Consider the following 23,677-nt stretch of genomic DNA (forward strand, 5'->3'; position numbering starts at 1 on the left):
TTTTTTTTTTTTTTTTTTTTTTTTTTTTTTTTACAGTTGGTCATAACTTCAGATCTATGAAATAGTTTAAGGGCAAACAAATGAATTTGACTGAATGAAAATAAATATTTCCCTGCTCTGGTTGATCTTCAGTCAGGGGGTAGGATTGGGACCAGTTAACACTAATGTTTGTTTTTGTTTTATTTTGTTCAGTCGTTTTTACTGAAAAGTCAAAAAGAACATTTCTGTTTACATCCTTATTTATTACATTGTGATCGTTTGTTGTCAAATCATATCAGTTGCAGTTGGCTTCAGTTAAATTATATTCCATCAGGTTTCTGTTGATTGTGACAAGCAAAATAGTGCAATCTCTTATGCTGCTCAATCCAGGAAAAAATAAATATAAAAAGAACATAAACATAAAATGGACACTGTCAGAATCTTTTTATATGTTGTACATTATCACATTATCAATTAGCAGGAAGCTGCACAGGGCCGATTCCTTTCTGGCAGCCTCCCAGTCTGACTTAGAGCATATGGTAAGTGAGCTTTTACACCTTGTTCACACTGGTGTAGTGCTGTGCGGCGTCTGTTGATGCCGTGGCACCATGTCTATGGGGAGGCGCGACATTAGGACTGGTCTGAGTGGCATTGGAGCTGCTCTGCCAGTGGGTCGTTCCCCCTGTGGTCACTGGTGTTGGTCGCCGCCCAGTGCTACGCTATTTTATGCTAGGGATGTTAGGGACCCACTCTAAATAGGTGGCCTTGATGTGGCGAGTGAGCTTGTACTTTTTGATCAAAATGTATGCTAACAACCTGTTAGTTTTTTGAATTTATGCTGAGAAGCAAGTAGATCAAAATACAAATTGTGGATGTGCGACCATGTCTGTTTTCTCTACTTGAATTCACATTATCACATTAAAGAAGTAGTCCCATTCAGAACTTTTCTTTGTCATCATCCCTGGGCTGCTGGCATATAAAACAACAAACTGGATTCACCTCCCGCCGCTCCCTTGGCGTCTCGATATCGCCGCTCCAGTCCTCTCAAGCCTTTTTGTTTCTTGGTTGCCAGTGATCAGGGTGTCACACTGCTGATCAGCTAATCGCCTGTCGCAGCAATGTTCCACCTCGACAGGCAATAGGCTGAGCGGCAGTGTGATGCATTGACCACCGGCACTGGTCTTCTTCCTGGTTCGGGAGCTCAATGCATCACACTACCACTCAGCCTATTGCCAACCAAGCAGGAAATCACTGCAGCCAGGGATTAGCTGATAAGCAGTGTGACGCCCTGGCCATTAATGTCTAAACCTTGGTAACAAAATTTGGGCCTTGGACACTTTGGGCCCAATTTGAACATTTTCACTTAGGGGTGTACTACCCCTAAGTGAAAATGTTCAAATTGGGCCCAAAGTGTCAATTTCGTGTGGCCACCATTTTTTTGCCAGGTTGCCATCGGAGTCCTCTTCCCCTCCTCCCTGATGACATCACAGCCCTGGTAGATGTTAGAGACCTTGCACTCCCCAACATTCTGCTTGAGGATGCCCCACAGATGCTCAATAGGGTTTAGGTCTGGAGACATGCTTGACCAGTCCACCACCTTTACACTCAGCTTCTTTAGCAAGACAGTGGTCATCTTGAAGGTATGTTTGGGGTTGAAATCATGTTGGAATACTGCCATGTGGCCCAGTCTCCGAAGGAAGAGGATTATGCTTTTAGCAATCTTTTTATAGCCTAGGCCATCCTAATGTAGAGCAACAGGACATCAGAAAGCTCTGTGCCACGTCATTTCCAAGGGGTCCTAATGTCTGCCAATCCTGAAAACACTGGTGGACATTCTGCACATTTGAATGATCCATTCAAATGTGCAGAATGTCTGCCCATGTTTTCCGGGCAGACATTCCGCACATTTTACTCCGTCTGAACATAGCCTAATTCGACCCTCACTTAAAGGGGTACTCCGGTGAAAAACTTTTTTTTTTTTTTTAAATCAACTGGTGCCAGAACTGGTGACATCTCTGTCCATTTAAGGAACTGTCCAGAACAGCATATGTTTGCTATGGGGATTTCCTTTTACCCTGGACAGTTCCTAAAATGAACAGAGATGTCAGCAGAGAGCATTGTGCTCATGATGTCAGCAGACAGCTCTGTGTTTCAAATGGAAAATAATCTCCACTGTAGTATTCAGCAGCTAATAAGTACAGGAAGGATTAAGATTTTTTTTAATAGAAGTAGTTTACAAATCTGTTTAACTTTCTGGCACCAGTTGATTTTAAAAAGAAAAAGTTTTTCACCGGAGTACCCCTTTAATCTGTCCCACTTGATCAGTCTGCAAATGATATTCCTAAATGTATCAATACCTTTAGTAATATATTTTGGCCTCTGCAGTACACAACCCCCCTGTGTCTTATTACACAACCATCACAATTGTTGACCTTTTGGAACTTTTTAGTATCGAGAGGAGTATGTGAGGCTTAGAGAAGTCCTAAAATGCTTCAGATGTATCAAAAACTCACAATTTCAATGTAAATTATAGGGCCTGCATGCCTAACATGCCATTTTGATAAGCTGGACACAAATTACCCCATTTTCCTATCTCCTATCCGCATGTTTTTGAGAACACTATAGATAAATCTGGCCCAGTTTGCATCTATTGCTGCGTGACTATAAAGCCCACATTGCTGTCACCCTGCTTCTCCGCTTGCTTCAGGATTATCTCTGACGGAACAGTTGCTGTTTATTTCTCTTAGGAGACATCAAAACATATTTTAGTTTTATCCTAAATGCAAGCATGGAAATGCCAGAAGAGGATTCTACAAGCCAGGCAGAGGGATGAGTGTACATTCAGTAGGGAGGGAGTGTGCGTGGTGTCAAGTCTGGGGGTGGGTGTTCCCTATGCTAGTTGGTGGCGAGGGCTTTGTGTGTGTCTGTGAATCATGACTTTGTACAGGTGGCAGCTGCTGAGCATGTCACGGGGAGGTTGTGACTCACTGCGGGAGGCCCGGCATTACTGAATAGGCACCCAGCTGCTACAGTACTACCCACGCACTGCCGCTGGGCCGCGCAGCGTCATCTCTCTCGAGGACAGTCTGTAGGCCTTGAAATGTTGCTGAGCCAAGGCATGTCTGGCTGGCTGACAGGACTTTGAAAAAGGTGACAAGGAGAAGCTCTGCGGATTTTATTCTCAAAGGACTGCTAAATCTTTCAGTGTAGCTTATAAAAGGAGCTGTTAGATCATCAGTTATACATACATATGAAAATGCTTCTGGAGGTTGTCAGAACTGGAGGCATTTCGAGCCGAGCGCATTGCCAAACGCTGTATTGAAGAGACTGAGATCACAAAACATTACATTGTATTCAGATGTTCAGGACATGACTTAGGCATTGCTTAAAGGGGTTATCCAAGATTAGAAAACCATAACCAGTATCTTCCAAAAACAGCGCCATGCCTGTGTTTGGGTTGTGTGGAGCATTGCAGCTCAAAATACATACAAAAATGCCCCAAGGTAGGGCTGGGGTAAATCAGCACAAAAAACAATAATATTGAGCGTCTGCAGAACACTTCACTAGGGGGGAGATTTATCAAAACCTGTGTAGAGGAAGAGTGGCGCAGTTGCCCAGAGCAACCAATCAGATTGCTTCTTTCATTTTTCACAGGCCTCTTTAAAAATGAAAGAAGCTAGCTGATTGGTTGCTATGGGCAACTGCACCACTCTTCCTCTACACAGGTTTTGATAAATCTCCCCCTAGGTGAGCTGATTTTGCTGACACTAACCTTTTGCCTCCCCTTTTTTTTAGTGGCACCATCCACTAGGGGTGCAGAGGCAAGAATGACACGTGTAGCTAAATACTGAACCTTATATAAGCTCCTATATGCCCTCTTATATAAACATGGGTTAACATTGCCGTCTATCAGGACAGCAATGTCTGAGCGGTCCCAGCGCCAACTGATTTCAGTGGTCGCTGCCCACACTCGAAATCATTGGCAGGAATTTTTTCAGGCAGACATTCACAGTGTGAACCCGGCCTAAACATACACTGATATCACAGGGGTGTGGAAATTTTATGAAAAACTACTTGTCCACGAGACTAAAACTGAGAAAAATCTACTTGTCCCTCATGACGATCCACTTGTCCGGACCAATTTTCGCTTTTACACTCTAATTTTTTCCTCCTCGCCCTATAATAGCCATAACTATGTACTATAATAATACCTTTTATTTTTTCAATAACATATTCTCCGAAACAAAACAAAAAAAAGTGAAATTGAAATCGTTAAAGATAATTTTGCAAATTTGGTGGTTTTCTTTTCTACACCATTTACTTTGTGGTTGAGGTAACATGTTGTTTTGATACTTTAGGTCGCCTGATTACAGCAATACTAGATTTGTATAGTTTATATCATGTTTTACTAATTAAAAAAAAATTCAGAACTTTTTTGAATTTTTTTAACTGTTATTTTTTTTACCCCTGTAGTTTTTTTTTCGCATACCAGGCTGTATGACGGCTAATTTTTTGCACCATAGTCTGTTTTTTGTATCGGTACCATTTTGTATTGATCTGACTTTTTAATCGCTTTTTAACTTTTTTTCTGGGATATTATAAAAATTGCAATTCTGTGGTTTGGTATTTTTTTTTACATTTACATCATTTACCGCATGGGATACATAATGTTATATTTTAATAGTTCGTACAATTACGCACACAGCGATACAAAATATGTTTATTTTTATTATATTTACATGTTTTTATATAGGAAAAGGGGGTGGTTTGAACTTTTAATATGGAAGGGGTTAATGTGTGTCTTTTAAACTTTTATTAAAACTTTTTTTTTTTTACACTTTATTAGACTTTTAGGAGGAATCATTAGATTCCTCATACAGATCAATAGAGTTCTATTGAACTCCATTGATCTGTATGCTCTGCGCTCCATTGAGCCTAGTCCAGCCAAGCTCTATCAATGACAGATCCACAGACACCAGGGAAGCAAAGGTAAGCCCGCCCGCTTCCTCTATAGTGGATCTCCCCCCGCGATCACGCTGCAGGGGGGGGGGGGGATCCACCACACTAGCCCACCAGGGAGCATTCACATGTCCCTTTAGATGCCGCTGTTAGCTTTGACAGCGGCAATCAAAAGGGTTAATAGCCAGCTGCGGCGATCGCCACCTGCTGGCTATTAGTGGCAGCCCCAGCTACTGAGAACAGCCGGGGGCTGCAGAGTATGGAGCGGGAAGGAGTCGGGAGCCCGCTCCATACAGACTGCTGAGCGCTGCCAAACTTGTCAGGTCCGGCCCTGCTTGCCCAAAGCAGGGCTAAGGGCCGGAAAAATTCACCTGCCCGGCGCCCGTAACTGCATGTCACGGGCGTCGGGCGATAGGAATTCCACAACCCTGTATCATATATACTAGTTTAGGGAGCCTATTACAAGACTCCACTGCCGTTCTGGGAGAGCCGCATGAACAATCACTGTTCATTCTTTTGGCGGAAAGCTGTCAGAAATGCATTATCATCTATTAAAATGGCACATCCCCTAGAGGTCCTAGCAGCGGCTTGTTCTGCCGGTGCCCGTTACAGATGGAATAGCTACCTGGAATGTCTCTGCAGTATAAATGAGCCCTAAGGGTCTATTCACATGGCAGAATTTCTGTTTGCGGAATTCTGACCTAAATGAAAGCCCAATAGACTTCTATGGGATTCTGCACTCCCATTCACACTTCTGAATTACCTCTTGCAGAATTCTACTAGCAGAATCAGAAATTCAGAAGTGTGAATGGGAGTGCGGAATGCCATAGAAATCTATTGGGCTTTCATTTGGGGTGGAATTCCGCAAGCAGAATTCTGCATGCGTAAAATCTGCCATGTGAATAGACCCTAAGGGTAAATGTACACTAAATGCTGCTGATTTTCCGTGCTGAAATTCACACAGCAAATCTTCAGCAGATTTCAGTACCAGCAAAGGATATGTTATATTTAAAATCTCATCTTCACAGTGTGGAAATTTTCTTGACAGAAATTAACCTGTGGTGCAGATTTTAAAGTCTGCAGCTTGTCAATTTATGTTGTGGATTTTTAGCAGATTTTTCTTAAAATCATTAAAACCAACATCTCTGCACCAAATCTGTAGCAAATCCGCCACTGTTATAAAAATCCTCACCAAAATCCACACTGATTTTTGTGCAGCTTTTTTCTGAAAGTAATCTGTCCAATGTGCTTATACCACAGGGGCCCGTACACGCTACAGTAATTCCGCTTGAAATATCTGCTTCCAGCAACCATCAGCAGGACCCCTATTAAGTGCCATCTCATTGACTGCAATGCAGTTCCAGGCAGAATCTGCCTATAGAATGATCATGTTCTTTTTTTCAGCAGAATCCGGATCCTTCTCACAAGTTCCTCTACGAAACTTCCCTAGCATGCATAGAAACCAATTGAGGATTTTGCTGCAAGCGGATTTCCACTCTGAATAATTCCAAGTGGTATTTCTGTAAAGTGCAAAGACCTAAGTGTACCATTGTTGTGCTGCCCTACTGGATCTGTTTTGCCAGCTGGAGGAAAACATTTTGTATACCAAGGTTTTCCTCACTGAAAGCAATGGGAGCAAAAACATGGGAAAACAATGGTCCAGATTTACCAATGCTAATACTTAGACAGTTTGATAAATCTGACACAACTTTAGACTTCTACTGTAAAAGTATTGTTCCCCTAGAAGACCGTTGGTTACCATCATTTTGGGTGGCCATCCCAAAGAGTGTTCACTCTGTTTAATGTAAAGCCCAGCTCCTTTGTTGTGTGTGAATACCACCGATGTTGCTCACCATCTTAGCAGAAGTTGTCTTCATAGTTTCATAGTTTAGACCTGTGTTTCCCAACCTTTTTCAGCTCTGGGTTCCTGACGGGGAAACCCTACCGAATTTGATGAGCAAAAAAAATTTAAAAAAAGGGAAACAGCCGCAATGCAATGCACTATATCCATTTATCTGTGGGAATGTAGATTACAGTGCTGCTTTATACAGCAACTCACAAGTTACGTCTTCTAAAATCAGCGTCATTCCCTTCTCTTCTCCATCTGGTCAGGGCCATCATAACGATTTCTTTCAGCCACAATTCTTCAACTCTTCACCGTTAAACCTGCAAAACAAATCTATTAGGCTCCGCACTTTTCCAGCATCAGCCTCCAGATTCCACTTTTACAAGTGAAGAGGAATACAGGGGCGTATAAGTGTAAAGGGGTGACAGAGGGGTGCAGAAAGGTGTACATGGGTGACAGGTGTGTAGAGGAGTGTACATGGGTGCCAGAGGGGTGTTGGGTGTGTAGAGGAGTTTACATGAGTGACAGAGGGGTGTTGAGGGGTGTACATGGGTGATGGGTGTAGAAGAGTGTATATGGGTGACAGATGGTTGTAGAAGATTGTACATGGGTGACAGGGGGTGTCAGAGGGGTGTACATGGGTGTAGAAGAGTGTACATGGGTGACAGGAGGGCGTAGGGGGTGAAACAGGGGTGGACAGAAGTGACAAGGTGGTAACAGAGGAGTGTACAGGGTGACAAAGGGACAGAGGGGTGAATAGTGGGAGTTGGACATTGGTAATAGGGGGTAGACTGGGGGTGGTCAGAGTGGAGGTAAACATGGGTGACATGGGTTGACAAGCTGGACATGGATGACAATAAAGTGGACAAGGGTGAAAGGGGGTATCAAAGGGGTGACAAAGGGGGGTGGACAGGGGTGATAGAGGGTGCAGTACCTTAATTAAGCTGAACTGTTTTTCAACGTCCTTCTGCGGGAGGGCAGGAAGAATCCAGGGGCCGGGAAGAATCCAGCGCGCCATCCCCATTACATTTATCCCCTTCCCGGCCTGCACGCCTGTGACTCACTCAAGGCGCTTAAGGGGGAGGGGGACGCTGTGTGCGCATGTACACGCAATGCGCACGCAGGCTTCCCTTCCCCCCTGCGCCGCCATGATTCACAGGCGTGCAGGCCGGGACGGGAGATTTAAAAAAAAAGAAAAAAATGCTGGTGCTGTCTTTTACACTGGAGCGTCGCCGAACCCCTGGCAGTGCTCGATGGTACCCCGATTGAAAATTACTGGTTTAGACTGTCATCTATTGCTCCTTGAGTCTTTGAACACTGTAGTGAACTGAGCAGTCTTTCTTACTATAATATTTATTAGTAAGCAGTATGATAGCCGGGTGTGCAGAGCCTTGTGGAAGTGGCAAGTACTAAATTATTTAACATTCTGGAACTGTTGTCAACTGCATTACCAACCAAGAATAAAGCACACATCTCATCAGATTTTCTCTCTCAGTAGATGTCTGTCCTTTCATTCTTTACCCACTAACCCTCATCTTGTATCCAAGTGCATAATCTTTTTTTCTGTCTCAACGTCATTATATGCTTTGTTCTTGGAAATGACACGGCAGTATTGTGGATACTAGAATGTTTGCACATAATTATGCTTCTATAGTCATAAATTGCAGTGTGACTCAGGGAGCGAGAACTGTAAAACCATGGGCGTAAGCATGTGCTGTTTCAGCTACTATTCTGAATATTCTGAAGGAGGCCAGAGGCTTTATAGTCTTTGTTAAATGGTCCTGAATGGCCCATAGCTTTATTAAACATTTGTACTGTTGCAATGTTTTTTTTAGACTTATAATGTAAAGTTCATAGGTCCATGTTCTGCTTTGTATAGGACCATCTACACGCACAGAAAAATTTTCAAATAACCACTTTTCCTATTAAAAATTATATTTTATTGAAACATAAAAAAAATATATATATATTGTATACAGCAATTAAAACTAGATAAAAAGTACTTCAAAGGATTTCACAGATCTTAAAGGGTTACTCTGCCCCTATACATCTTATCCCCTATCCAAAGGATAGGGGATAAGATGTCTAATCTCTGGGGACCCCCGTGATCTCGTCTGCGGCACCCCAGACATTCGGTGCACGGAGTGAACTTTGCTCTGTGCCGGATGATTGGCGATGCCGGGTAGAGGCTTGTGACATCACGACCACGCCCAACTTGTGACATCATGGCCCCACACCCTCAATGCAAGTCTATGGGTGTGACGGCCGTCATGCCCCCTCCAATAAACTTGTGCATTGAGGGGGCGTGGCCGTGACATCACAAGCAGGGCGTGGCCGTGACGTCATGAGCCTCCGATGCTGCACCCGACACTCTAAATTTACTCAGGGTGCAGCAGGGAGATAACGGGGGTCCCCAGATGTGGGACCCCCACTGTAAGATGTCTAGGGGTGGAGTACCCCTTTAAGGGGGCACATCACCACAACTATATATAAATATCAAAAATAGTCTATATTACATGACTATAATCCAGTCTAATATTAATGGCAACAAATTCCAGATACCATGTGCTGGAAGGAGATGGCTAACACATATGTAAACCTAATAGGATGCCCACCCTTGAGACACTCCTGGTATAAAGCAGCAATTCAGCACAATCGCTACACAATTAGAATATATGGTACTTTTTTTTTAATAGGACCATAATAGAACTCCCATTTAAGTGCATGAAGCCTCTTCTTTACCTTTAATTTCATACATATGCATACAGAGTTTATTTTCCTGAAAGATTTGAAATGAATACTACTGATACATGTGCATATTTCATCTAAAGCCATATATACATATCTATTTTCTTGACAACAGCACCTTTGGTAGTTCTATGCTAGAGAGCAATACACCCTTTATGTGCTTACAGGCTCCCATTTATGGGGCCTGAATGGTTTTAGGGGAGTGATAAGGTGAGTGTATAGAGCGTGAAGCCACATGAAAAGACTAACATTGGTAATGGGGCTACAAGAGGTGGGAATGCTATGCAAGAGAGAAAGACTCCTTTAACAAGGTTGAAGGATATGGTGGATTACATTGCGCAAACAAGTGTGGTGGAGTTCCTGGTAGAAATTTGCCTTTTTTATTTCTGATAAAACCCTTTTAACCAGGGTTCATCTAGGATTAAGCCCCTTTCACACTGCCGTTGCTCCCCGTCAAGAACAGCCGTTAAAGTCTCTTTTTTTTGTGTGTGTGTGTGTGACTTTAACGGCTGTTCTAGTGAAGGGGCACAATGGGCAACAATGTGTCCCGACTGCTCCGATTTACTATTATGGGGGCCTTCGGGTGCCGTTGTTTTTTGACGGGATATAGCGGGAGAAAAAGATGGCACAAGCTGTATTTTTTCTCCCGCTCTTCTCCCCAGCTCCCCCAATGGCAGTCACACTGCCGTGTCCTAAAAAGCCTTAGAAAGAAGGGTTTGCTCTTTTTTTCAGAAACAGCACCACTCACCAGTGCGCTGTATATGGAATTGCAGCTCATTACCATTCTTGTATGGCCACTATATATTGTCTTTGTGTTTCCAATTCATAAAACCTTTCTGGGTGGGAATTGAAGAAATATACCAGCTGTAAAGACAATCCTCAAACCTTTTAGTGTGTGGGAGTCTTTTGTTACACATCCCCCTATATGTTTACTTTATAATATATGCTCTGGGTCCTCTCCTTACTTTCCAAGATTACATTTTATCCAATAGAAGGATGCTTCCAGTTAGAATTACTAATACATATAATAATAATAATCCTCATACTAAGATGTATGCATACATCAAAGTGTACCTCCAGTGGTTGTATTTAAAAAAAAAAATGATTATAGTGCAGCACTGTGCACAATTGTCATTTTTCTAAATCGCTTTGATTTTGAATTCAGTGCAGGAATAACTTTTTGAGCGCACGTTCTCCTTACTTCCAACCGCATATCACTATGCATTATGAGAAATTGTTTTCCGCTCCATCTGAATAAGACCTGTTTCCAGTGCAAGACCCAGCATAATGTGATTCTATGGCATTGGGTCTCATACCTGGAGACAGGTGCTATAGAGACAGAGTAGAAAGCTCCATTTCATAATGCAGACAGAAGGAGGGGAGAACAGGTGGCCGCGCTAAATTCAAAATCACAGTCTATAGTCATTGTTCAAAAAATAAAAAGCATTGGAAGTACACTTTAAATTAAACTAAGAGATTACTATAGAATGCAATGTATACTAAGGCACATTTGAAAACAATGAGTATTTGGACAAAGAAAGACAAAGAAGGGAAATTGTATTCAAACTCACACTTATGTACTACCGTATATACTCAAGTATAAGCCGGCCCGAATATAAGCCGAGGCCCCTAATTCCAGCCCAAAAACCCAGGAAAAGTTATTGACTCGACTATAAGCCTAGGGTGGGAAATACATCATCCCCCCATGTCATCATCCCCCCCTGTCATCATCCAGACCCCGTCATTAACACCCCCGTCATCATCACCCTGTCATCATCACCCTGTCATCATCCCCCCTTTATCATCACCGCCTGTCATCATCCCCCCCTTCATCACCCTGTCATCATCCCCCCTTCATCATCACCGCCTGTCATCATCACCACCTGTCATCATCCCCCTGTCATCATCCCACCCCCCTTCATCATCACCGCCTGTCATCATCCCTCCCTTCATCATCACTGCCTGTCATCATCCCACCCCCCCTTCATCATCACCGCCTGTCATCATCACCGCCTGTCATCATCCCCCTGTCATCATCCCACCCCCCCTTCATCATCACCTCCTGTCATCATCCCACCCCCCCCTTCATCATCACCGCCTGTCATCATCACCGCCTGTCATCATCCCCCTGTCATCATCCCACCCCCCCTTCATCATCACCGCCTGTCATCATCCCACCCCCCCTTCATCATCACCGCCTGTCATCATCCCACCCCCCCTTCATCATTACCGCCTGTCATCATTCCCCCATTCATCATCACCGCCTGTCATCATCCCACCCCCCTTCATCATCACCGCCTGTCATCATCCCACCCCCCCTTCATCATCACCGCCTGTCATCATCCCACCCCCCCTTCATCATCACCGCCTGTCATCATCCCCCCCTTCATCATCACCGCCTGTCATCATCCCCCTGTCATCATCCCTGTCAGCTCTTCATCATCACCGCCTGTCAATCCAGTGGTCTTCAACCTGCGGACCTCCAGATGTTGCAAAACTACAACTCCCAGCATGCCCGGATGCAGGTTGAAGACCACTGCAGCCTTCGTCATCATCCAGACCCCCCCCCCCCCTTTAGTTTTCTACTCACCTCCCCTCGATGGGAAGGAAGGGTGCGTCGTCGTCAAGGCAACATCACTAGTCCGGGGCAGGCCCAGAGCGCGGAGAAGAGGCCCCCCCTCCCCGGTGAAAATGGACAGCCCACAACCACTAAACCTCCCCACCGGACGGTCCCTGCAGCAAAGATGGCCCAAACCAGCTCCCCCTTGCTTCCCACCGAGGGGAGGTGAGTAGAAAACTAAAAGAGGGGGGGGTCTGGATGATGACGAAGGCCACAGTGGTCTTCAACCTGCGGACCTCCAGATTATTGAAAACTACAACTCCCAGCAGGCCCGGACAGCCATCGGCTTTCCGGGCATGCTGGGAGTTGTAGTTTTGCAACATCTGGAGGTCTGCAGGTTGAAGACCACTGAGAAGGGATTGACAGGCGGAGAGTTCACTTGAGTATAAGCCGAGGGGGGGTGTTTTCAGCACGAAAAATCGTGCTGAAAAACTCGGCTTATACTCGAGTATATACGGTATATACATACTGTAAATTATTTTTTAAAGACATAGCCGATGGACAAGTGGGGCCGTTTCTAGAAATGTGCACATAAAATCATCTGGGGTGAGAATGTCCATCCAGCAGACCATATGCTCAAAATGAAATAGATTCTTGAGAAAATCTCCATGTGCTAATAATCCAAGATTTAATTGGTTTTCAGATAGACGACCATTTTCAGTACGAGATATACTTCCCGCCATCTGTATCTGTGATATCAGTATCATTAAATATTACTGAACAACATGTAGCCAATAATGATCATCCAAAATAAACAGCCTGGATGCTAAAAACAACTATATGTGTCAAGTACTATGGCAACTAGTCAGACTACTTCCAATACAGATGTTCACTGAAATTAAAAAAATGTATAAAGCCAAAAAGCTTCCTCACAGATAGTGGGGCCCATTTATTAGGCCAATTTATTCTCTGCCCAATCGCTGTTTGTAGAGTTTTAGGCCACTTTCACACAAACATATTTTGCCAAAAAGCGCCAAGAAAAATGCAATATTAGTTTAGCATTAGATTTTTTTTTTTTGCAGAAAATAATGTGTCAGCACCTACAGGGATAGGTAGTAATTAGAGATGAGCGAACTTACAGTAAATTCGATTCGTCACTAACTTCTCGGCTCTGCAGTTGATGACTTTTCCTACGTAAATTAGTTCAGCCTTCAGGTGCTCCGGTGGGCTGGAAAAGGTGGATACATTCCTAGGAAAGAGTCTCCTAGGAATGTATCCACCTTTTCCAGCCCACCGGAGCACCTGAAGGCTGAACTAATTTATGCAGGAAAAGTCATCAACTGCCGAGAAGTTCGTGACGAATCGAATTTACTGTAAGTTCGCTCATCTCTAGTAGTAATGCATATCACTACTTACCTCCACTGACAGTACAGTATACAGTGATGCATAGCACACCACTGTATCCTGTACAAGACCCGGGCTCCCGTTGCTATACTGACGAGATACAGACGCAAGTACAGCTCAGGCTGGGCAGGAGGTATACATTGTATAGCAAGAACATACAGTAAAGCAGCAATCTGTATAGCAAGTAATATGTTAAAAAAAAAAAACTCCCCCACCCCCTGGTTAACCATTTTACTGAAAATAAAATGCTGGTCATCGTCATAGTCCACCGAATGGTGCAGCAGTAAAATGGAGATTATAGAGTATTAATGAAAAGCCTGAAGTGTGATTCAAGCCCTGGAATGAAATATAATACTCACTAAAAGCTGCAGCACTCTCCACATTCTTACAGTTTACTCCTCCACCTCCCCTTTTCATAGCCTTCAGCATGTAACATGACCCCTCAGGGATTTAAAGGGGTACTCCGGTGGAAAAAAAAAAACTTTTATCAACTGGTGCCAGAAAGTTAAACAGATTTGTAAATTTCTTCTAGTACTTATCAGCTGCTGTTATGATCCACAGGAAGTTCTTTTCTTTTTGAATTTCCTTTCTGCCGGACCACAGTGCTCTCTGCTGACACCTCTGTCCATTTTAGAAACTGTCCAGAGCAGGCTAGGTTTTCTATGGGGATTTGCTCCTGCTCTTGACAGTTCCTAAAATGGACAGAAGTGCTCCGGTGGAAAACATATATTTTTTTTAAGTCAGCTGGTGCCAGAAAGTTAAACAGATTTGTAAATGACTTTTATTAAAAAATCTTTACCCTTCCAGTACTTTTTTAAGCAGCTGTATGCTACAGAGGAAATTCTTTTCTTTTTGGATTTCTTTTTGTCTTGTCCACAGTGCTCTCTGCTGACACCTGATGCCCATATCAGGAACTGTCCAGAGCAGGAAAAAATCCCCGTTGCAAACCTATCCTTCTCTGGACAGTTCCTGACACAGACAGAGGTGTCAGCATAGAGCACTGTGGACAAGACAAAAAAGAAATTCAAAAAGAAAAGAATTTCATCTGTAGCATACAGCTGCTAAAAAGTACTGGAAGGGTAAAGATTTTTCAATAGAAGTCATTTACAAATCTGTTTAACTTCCTGGCACCAGTTGATTAAAAAAAAATTATAATTCCACCGGAGTACCCCTTTAGAGACCTTTTGTAATATGGATGTTTAAATTTTTTTGGAACATTTAATTAAAAAAACGGCTCCTGAAAATCCCATCACTAGGGGTCCCCGTACCTAGGACACTAACCAGTCTTGCAGCAGCATCAGGCTTGTCCATGACAAGACTGCATGATCAGACAGACCAATCACCTCCCACCACCAGAAGAAGGGACACGCCCCCTTCCCCTGAGAGGATTTGTAACACTGTGAGCTAATGAAAAGAGGTATTTTTTGTAATATATATAGAGGCATAAAAATTTGTTGTACATGTCAGGATTAGGTACTGAGTAGCATTTTCTTCTTTTTTTATGCGGGATCGTACAGGTATTTAAAGGGATACTCCTGTGGAAAACTTTTTTTTTATTTTTTTTTATTTTTTTTAGATCAACTGGTGCCAGAAAGTTAAACAGATTTGTAAATTACTTAAATTAAAAAATCTTAATCCTTCCAGTGCTTTTTAGGGGCTATATACTACAGAGGAAATGCTTTTCTTTTTGGATTTCTCTTATGTCATGACCACAGTGCTCTCTGCTGACCTCTGCTGTCCATTTTAGGAACTTTCCAGAGCAGGACAAAAATCCCCATAGCAAACATATGCTGCTCTGGACAGTTCCTAAAATGGACAGAGATGTCAGCAGAGAGTACTGTGCTCGTGATGTCAGCTGAGAGCACTGTGTTCCAAAAGGAAAATAATTTCATCTGTAGTATTCAGCAGCTAATAAGTACTGGAAGGATTAAGATTTTTTAATATAAGTAATTTACAAATCTGTTTAACTTTCTGGCATCAGTTGATTTAAAAAAAATAATAATAAAAGTTTTCCACCGGAGTACCCCTTTAAGTCCCATATGTAATTTCCTTTAGTTTGTGTAGATTTCCCTTATTGTGTAGATTGTCATTGTAGCGTTAATCTTGCAGTTCTATACTTTCTAAAATGGACAGCAGAGGTCAGCAGAGAGCACTGTGGTCGTGACATAAGAGAAATCCAAAAAGAAAAACATTTTCTCTGTAGTATACAGCCCCTAAAAAGTACTGGAAGGATTAAGATTTTTTAATAGAAGTAATTTAAAATCTGTTTAACGTTCTGGCACCAGTTGATTTAAAAAAATATATATATATATTGTTTTCCACAGGAGTACCCCCTTAACTATGTGAACATGACCTAAGACCACATGGCATAGACACTGCAGATATATCTGCAAGGGAATATCTGCAGCATATCTGATCCACATTGCTGCTACTGTAAATGCTGCGACCTTTTCATATGCATTGTTAAAGCATAGTAATTAAATAGCAGAGGGTCCCCTGCTCGGGACAGCATCTATGAGCAAAAGCAGGGAGCCAATGTGAAAGGTCGCCATGTAATACTACAATCGAAGCTGCAGCGATCAGGTGATTACTGAGCCGCCGCCATCATCTAAAAATATGGTTGTCCTCCTGAGAAAACCTGTTATCCACACTTTTTATATGTTTCTTTCATGGCTATAATGGGAGGCGTCAGCAGAATGGAGATTAACTGTGTCCTAGTTCTTGATATTTACTCTAATGCAGAAGTGGAGCAATTCTCTATAGGAACCCTGTTGAGGTTATATTTTTACATTGCAGTTTTTATCCACTTTCTTCTGGTAATAGCTATTACACATGAGGTCTTACCTGTTCTTTCTAGAAGCCAGCAGCCCTTGTTTATGTGCTGCCTCAATTAAAGTTCACTCTGCTTTATCTACTAGGAAATGTCTCCTTACTTCCCATTCTGTCAAGGTTATTGCGTTTTTCCGTGCAAAAATAATGAACTTATTACTGAGCCAACAATGCCCCCATGAGAGTTGTTTGCTGAAAATGTATGGTTTAATGAAAGAAAGCGAATTGGATTACCTGTTATGGCTATTTCAGTTCTGCCAAGGATTTTTGCAGTGTAAAATGTATTTTTAGTTTGTGGATAATCCATAAATGTGCAGAAGTATTTATTGATCTGGAATATTTTTTGTCGGTGATATTTAATTTGTAACACACGTCTGTGTCAGTTAAAGTGTGCAATGCAGATATGGACTTCAATGGAGATGCCGGCTTTGAGAGGCGCCGGTCACAGGACAATCAAGGTAAGTAAAAGCAAGGGTAGTTTATTCTCCCAACATGCAACGCGTTTCACTGCAGCAGCAGCTTCATCAGCCATGCCTGATGAAGCTGCTGCTGCAGTGAAACGTGATGCATGTTGGGAGAATAAACTACCCTTGCTTTTACTTACCTTGATTGTCCTGTGACCGGCGCCTCTCAAAGCCGGCATCTCCACTGAAGTCCATTTCTGCATTGCTCTTTGTCTAGCCGGCTGGCTGCGGACACTACATGCGCTCACCATTGTTGCGTATGTGGGTACACAACACTACCATGTGAGCGACCTCCCTATTACTTACTGTCACCTCACAGGTCACTCTTTTATTACACCATGGAGCGCTGTGCCTTTTGTCTTTTTTAGTTAAAGTATGCAGGCCTACAAAAGGCTTTTTTGGTGCACCAACATTGAAAAATTTCCTCTGCAAAAAATTCTATAGTTATCTTTTATCAGCATTTACTCCGCTGCTAGACATCTTTTCCCTATCCAAAGGATAGGGGATAAGATGTCTGATTGTATGGGTTCAGCAGCTGAGGCCCCTGCGATCTCCTGCAGCACCCGGCGTTCTAAACAAACGACATGTTTCTGCAGCAGTGTTCGTGGTGTCATGGCCACGCCCCCTCATGACATCACACCACATCCGCTCCATTCGTGTCTATGGGAGGGGGAGTGCCGACACGGATGTAGACATGGATGGAGGGGGCATGCAGTGATGCCACAAGGGGGTTTGGCCATGACACCACGACCACGGCTCCAAGCGTTCTGAACAAAATGTTCAGAACGCTGGGGCTCTGGAGTACCCCTTTAAGCTCATCAATACTGATACTATAACTATGTGACAGAGCATCCATGTGTCTTATTATTGTTTTGAAACTGAATGCTTTTTTAAAAGAGATATTTCAACATTAAGAGTTATATATATATATATATATATATATATATATATACATATATATATATATATATATATATATATGCTGATCAGTGGGACACCCAACAATTACTAGAACGGAAGTCTAATGCCCCCCCCCCCCCCCCCCCCAAGTGAATAAAGTAACAGTGCGTGTGCTTGGCCACTGATCCATTTACTTTCTTTGGGACTTCCAAATGTAGTCATGTTCAGCACTTGGCAATGGTCAGGAGAATTATAGAAAGAAAATAGAGCAGTAACTGGGCATCCGAGTCTCTGCCCCAATAACTCCAACCATTATGGTAGTGATGACCAGGGATGTACTCCAATGTCTAATTTACAATAGACTCCAACAGATTCCAATGTGGTGTCATTTTGCTGGAAAAATTAGCCCTTTCAGTCAAATCTAAAACCTGGTGACAGAGGCTTTGGAGTCTGGTGACTGAGTCTGAACATATATAAAGGATATGTGTCCCCATAATAGGAAATTTGTTCATTGGTTCACTTTTTAGTGTTAACCAACACATAAAACTGTAATGGATAAGGTAAAATGCCTATTTTAGAATATACTTGCTAAAATGGCCACTAGCTAGCTCGCTCCCCTTCCATCATGCTTGGAACAATGTGTAAAAGATGGCACCTCCATCCGGAGCTACACCCAAGATGATAAGACCCACGTCCTGGATGAAGAACACCTGCAGATAGAAGAAATCAATCGCAAAGGACAGCTACTCATGACATATAGCTTTTGTACATGGCACTTTGCTGCAGTCTATATAAACTCACATAACCTGTTTCAATAAAGGAAGTATCATTTAGCTGAACTCTGTGTCAGTGTGGTTCTTCTCGTGCATGCACAGGCCTTGATATCTAATTAGGACAGGGGCAGATACTCACTGGGTACAGTCAGTATCCATTTCAAAACAAACCTACAGGTTAACCAGGGATAAAATTATAAATAACATTATTTTTGGTTCCTTTTATTCTTATTGTAAGCAGTTAGAAAATTTGCAAAACGTACGGGCAACTAAGAGATCTTTGTAGACTACTAAATTAATAAAGCATAAGTCCTTCTACAAGAAAGATGCTGTCTAGTTTACACTGCTATATGGTAATGTATTAATGTCACGTTTGAGCTGCCTCCTGTGTCGGTCTATCAGCACTTTCTCCTTGTGTCTTGCTGCTATTGCTTCCTGTATATAATAGGACAGCTGCTGCTTGTCATCACCTATTCTCACCCTGCTGATTCTATCCACAGAAACCAAGGCAGAGTTGGAAGAGCTGATGTCGGACATCAAAAAGACAGCCAACAAGGTTCGCTCCAAGCTGAAAAGTGAGTGCTCACCACCTCTCTCCCCCTTTCCTCTCATCCATTAAAAGTCTTCTCTTATCATACAGCTATAAGAAATAAAACAGCAGTTATGCAGTAAATAAATGAAATTTCAAGGGAAGCCAATTTTCATTTCCTATCGCTATTATGGGCAGAACAACTTTCAGTACATCAGTCAGCTGCAAAATAGAAACCTATTTGAGACAAACACACAAAAGTGCACAAAAAAGTAGTCTTCTACCAGGATGGGCTTTTCTAAGAAGATGGCCAGCATGTATGGTGGGACCAAAAATTGGGGGTGGTCTTCTCAAAGAGGTGGCCTTTTAAAGAGATTTCACTATAGTTTGTTATAGTCAAATGATGTACACCCCACTAGATGCATGCTAATATAGTAGGATAAGTAGGTGCCTATTCTATATGACCATCATGGTTATTTTGCACCCATTGATCATTGTCCATAGCTCATGCCATCCTTGTGATGCCATGTCCATTCATTTATGTGGGGAATGATGTAAGGAGATAACTGTATTTGGTCAGAGCATATTCCCTCTAAGCATCTAGTAACCAAATCACTCAGAGTTGAGGTGGAACCTATAAAAACACGTATCACTAAGAGAAGTAGGTCCTACATAAAATCTAATACTCAAAAAGCAGTTAAGATGAGTCCAATATAAATATTAATAGTGGCTACAAAAACCATACAAGATGAACCAGCATGGTGGTCTGTAAAGGCATCATGTGATTACCAGGGAGATTATCATATGAAGCAAGATAAACCGATTTGATCACATTAGGCTACGTTTACACTACGTTTCATCCATACGTGGACCGGATCCAGCTGGGGGATGGGAAAACCAGGCGCCCCGTATCTCAGCTGGACCCGGCCCCGATCTCATTCATTTGAATGAGCAGACTGGAGTCATATATTGACTCCGGTTGGCTCATTTTTGCCCCGTATCCAATTTTCTGGGTGGACTGAAAACTGCAGCATACCACTGTTTTCAGTCCAGCCAGAAAACCGGATGCGGGGCAAAAATGAGCCGAACTGATCCCATCCCCCAGCTAGATCCGGTCCCCGTATGGTTGAAATGTAGTGTGAATGCAGCCTAACATCATCATTTAGAAGAACATAGGACAAATATCTAACTTGTATGCCATAATCAGCAAAAGATACATGAATAATAATCAATATCACATGTCCCGATGTGTTTCCTCTCCACTTCCGCTTCATCAAGGGACTGTAATAGGGTGAAGTTGCACAAGTAATGAGTCCTGGTTCTATGGTGTTAGCACATCCTGAGGTAAGACAGTAGATACAGCTAAAATCAACTAATTGGTAGGTAGACCTAGCAGTTATATGGTTATTCCAATCCGGTCATATATCCCACAGGGCTGTACAGAAATTTTCTTTGTTTACATTGATCCTTATTATCACAATGCTGCCCCAGAGTACATACATTTAGCATTCTTTACCTTAATATTTTACCTTTTAAGTTTATATATCTAATTAACCTATTCACTAACTAATGAGACCTTAGTTAACAGATAGGGTCTATTCCAGGCGTCTCAAACTCCCGGCCCGCGGAATGAAATTTTGCGGCCTGCACCAGGGATCTGAATTTGTATCGCACGACGCCCGGGACATGCAGTTCCGAGTGTCAGGTAGGTGATTTCTTCAGGCATTTAGCCCTGCTTTGGGAAAGCAGGGCTAAATTCCAGAAGACTTCACTCACTTTGGCAAACACTGCTACCTGGGACCCAGTGCACATATGACGGGGCAACCAGTCTTGCCCCGTCACTAAACTGCTACTTACATCTGCCTGCGGGGTCTTCCTGGTGGAGGTGCGTGATGTCACTTATACGCACCTTCACCAGAAAGTCCCCATAGGCAGATGTAAGTGGCACAGTCCAGGTGGGGAATCTGTGCTACGGCTACCTAATGTGGGGAATCTGTGCTAAGGCTACCTAATGTGGGGAATCTGTGCTAAGGCTACCTAATGTGGGGAATCTGTGCTAAGGCTACCTAATGTGGGGAATCTGTGCTAAGGCTACCTAATGTGGGGAATCTGTGCTACGGCTACCTAATGTGGAGAATCTGTGCTACGGCTACCTAATGTGGGGAACCTGTGCTACGGCTACCTAATGTGGGGAATCTGTGCTACGGCTACCTAATGTGGGAATCTGTGCTAAGGTGACCTAATTCAGGGAATCTGTGCTAAGGCTACCTAATGTGGGGAAACTGTGCTGCGCTACATAATGTGGGGAATCTGTGCTAAGGCTACCTAATTTGGGGAAACCTGACTGTGCTACCTAATGTGGGAAAACTGTGCTAAGGCTACCTAATATGGGAAACTGTGCTGCGCTACCTAATGTGGGGAAACTGTGCTAAGGCTACCTAATGTGGGGAATATGTGCTAAGGATAACTAATGTGGGGAATCTGTGCTAAGGCTACCTAATGTGGGAAATCTGTGCTAAAGCTACCTAATGTGGGGAATTTGTGCTAATGATACCTAATGTGCTGCACTACCTAATGTGGGAAACTGTGCTGTGCTACCTAATGTGGGAAACTGTGCTGCGCTACCTAATGTGGGGAAACTGTGCTGCGCTACCTAATGTGGGGAATCTGTGCTAAGGCTACCTAATGTGGGGAATCTGTGCTAAGGCTACCTAATGTGGGGAATTTGTGCTAATGATACCTAATGTGGGGAAACTGTGCTGCGCTACCTAATGTGGGAAACTTTGCTGCGCTACCTAATGTGGGGAAACTGTGCTGCGCTACCTAATGTGGGGAATCTGTGCTAAGGCTACCTAATGTGGGGAATCTGTGCTAATGATACCTAATGTGGTGAAACTGTGCTACGGCTACATAATGTCGGGAAACTGTGCTACGGCTACCTAATGTAAGGAAACTATGCCACCTAATGTGGGGAAACTGCTACCTTCCTAATGTGAGGAAATTTCTGCCTACTTAATGTTTCCACCCTCCCCAGCAGTAGCACCCCCATCGTCCGTCAGCTCATGCTGTTGCCACAGAGGGTAGGGGGAATGAGGAGGTGTTGCTGGTGGATGATGGAGGGCTACTGCTGGTGGGGGTTGTTGCTGGTGGATGATGGGGGTGCTACTGCTGGTGGGGGGGTGTTGCTGGGGGATGATGAGGGGCGCATGATGGGGGCATCATATGTGAGGGGCACATGACGGGGGTATTATATGTGAGGGGCGCATGCGGCTCAGCCTCACCCAGCCCCTACCTCCAGTAGCCCCCAGGTAATTTGAGTTTGAGACCTCCTGTCTATTCACACGGCAGAATTTCCGCTTGCGGAATTCCACCTCAAATTATAGCCCATAGACTTATATGGGATTCTGCACTCCCATTCAGAAGTGTGAATGGGAGTGCAGAATCCCACAGAAGTCTTTGGGCTTTAATTTGAGGTGGAATTTCGCAAGCGGAACTTCTGCCATGTGAATAGACCCTTAGAGCTGCACAGACACCTTTTTATAGCTACTGAATACCTTGAATTGTACACACTCTTGTGAACTGCAGTTATAATTCAATAGTTAAAATCAATCATTAGGGCTACGAAGGTGTCTGTGTCACCCGGATCATAAATAGGTGGAAGTGATTACCAGGTTGTTAAATGGCTGCAGTCTATTCAGGCCGTGTCTCCCAGTAAGCGACTGTTAACAAAAAAGTCTTATTCAGATACATTTATTGTGAATTACTGTGTGTGCTCAGTAGCTCTTCAATTGATAATTTGCACTTAAACACTTCCAATTATATAAAACAGAGCTGTCCAAATGTATTTAATTTTATTATGTACTGGCAGGCTGAATAGCATTCACTTATTACAGAAGAGCCTGTAGAGATCTGCCGTAGTACAACCTATGGCCTGTGAATTAAACAGCCCTCTGTTAAGAATTACACTCCTCAGGCAGTTGTACATTAATTGGATGTAATATAGCCAGAAATGATGTGTTTAACCTGCATAGTTTTGTGTCAATTCCACTTCTCTGTATACCGTCTTTGTCCAAACACAAAGTTTCTAGGATTTTTTCTTACCTAGTGCAGCATAGACTATTATTAGAGAAAAATGTAGAGGTTCTTGTGTATGCCTTGTGCTTACCTGTGTTAGCTAATGTGGCAGGCATGGATTGTTTTTATATTGGTTGCAAATTCATCCATGGCCTACATTTCCCATTAATACCGCCACAGTCTTTTGGTGTGGCGTTTGATTACTGCACCTGACTGTTAGTTTTGATGTATTTTTGTATTCTCATGATGCAAAGAGATCTGACCTATAATCACAATTGAGATGTTTTATGAAGATTTGCAGTTTTTAGACTATGTTCGCATATAGAATTTTTACTGTACTTTTCACACTTCCTGCATTTTTACATAGTTACATAGTTAGTACGGTCGAAAAAAGACATATGTTCATCAAGATCAACCAGGGAATTAAGGGGTAGGGGTGCGGCGTGATATTGGGGAAGGGATGGGATTTTATAATTCTTCATAAGCATTAATGTTATTTTGTTCCAGGAATGTATCTAATCCTGTTTTAAAGCTGTTAATTGTTCCTGCTGTGACCAGTTCCTGAGGTAGACTGTTCCATAAGTTCACAGTTCTCAGGGTAAAGAAGGCGTG

The 23,677-nt window shown here is 42.9% G+C and overlaps 1 protein-coding gene across 4 annotated transcripts in view; it reads left to right on the plus strand.

Moving 5' to 3' along the window:
• Positions 1 to 23,677, plus strand: part of STX1A (syntaxin 1A) — a 190,834-nt gene that overhangs the window by 146,879 nt on the left and 20,278 nt on the right. For all 4 annotated transcript variants that reach the window (XR_008888975.1, XM_056558631.1, XM_056558632.1 and 1 more), the window contains one exon: positions 18,963 to 19,037. Coding sequence is in view for 3 of the 4 variants with exons in the window: in XM_056558631.1 (XP_056414606.1) it covers positions 18,963 to 19,037 (75 nt within the window). In the remaining variant the exon portion in view is untranslated. The remainder of the gene's footprint in view (positions 1 to 18,962; positions 19,038 to 23,677) is intronic.

This window comes from Hyla sarda, chromosome 2 (genome assembly GCF_029499605.1).
Source record: "Hyla sarda isolate aHylSar1 chromosome 2, aHylSar1.hap1, whole genome shotgun sequence".
NCBI classification, from domain to species: Eukaryota; Metazoa; Chordata; class Amphibia; order Anura; family Hylidae; genus Hyla; species Hyla sarda.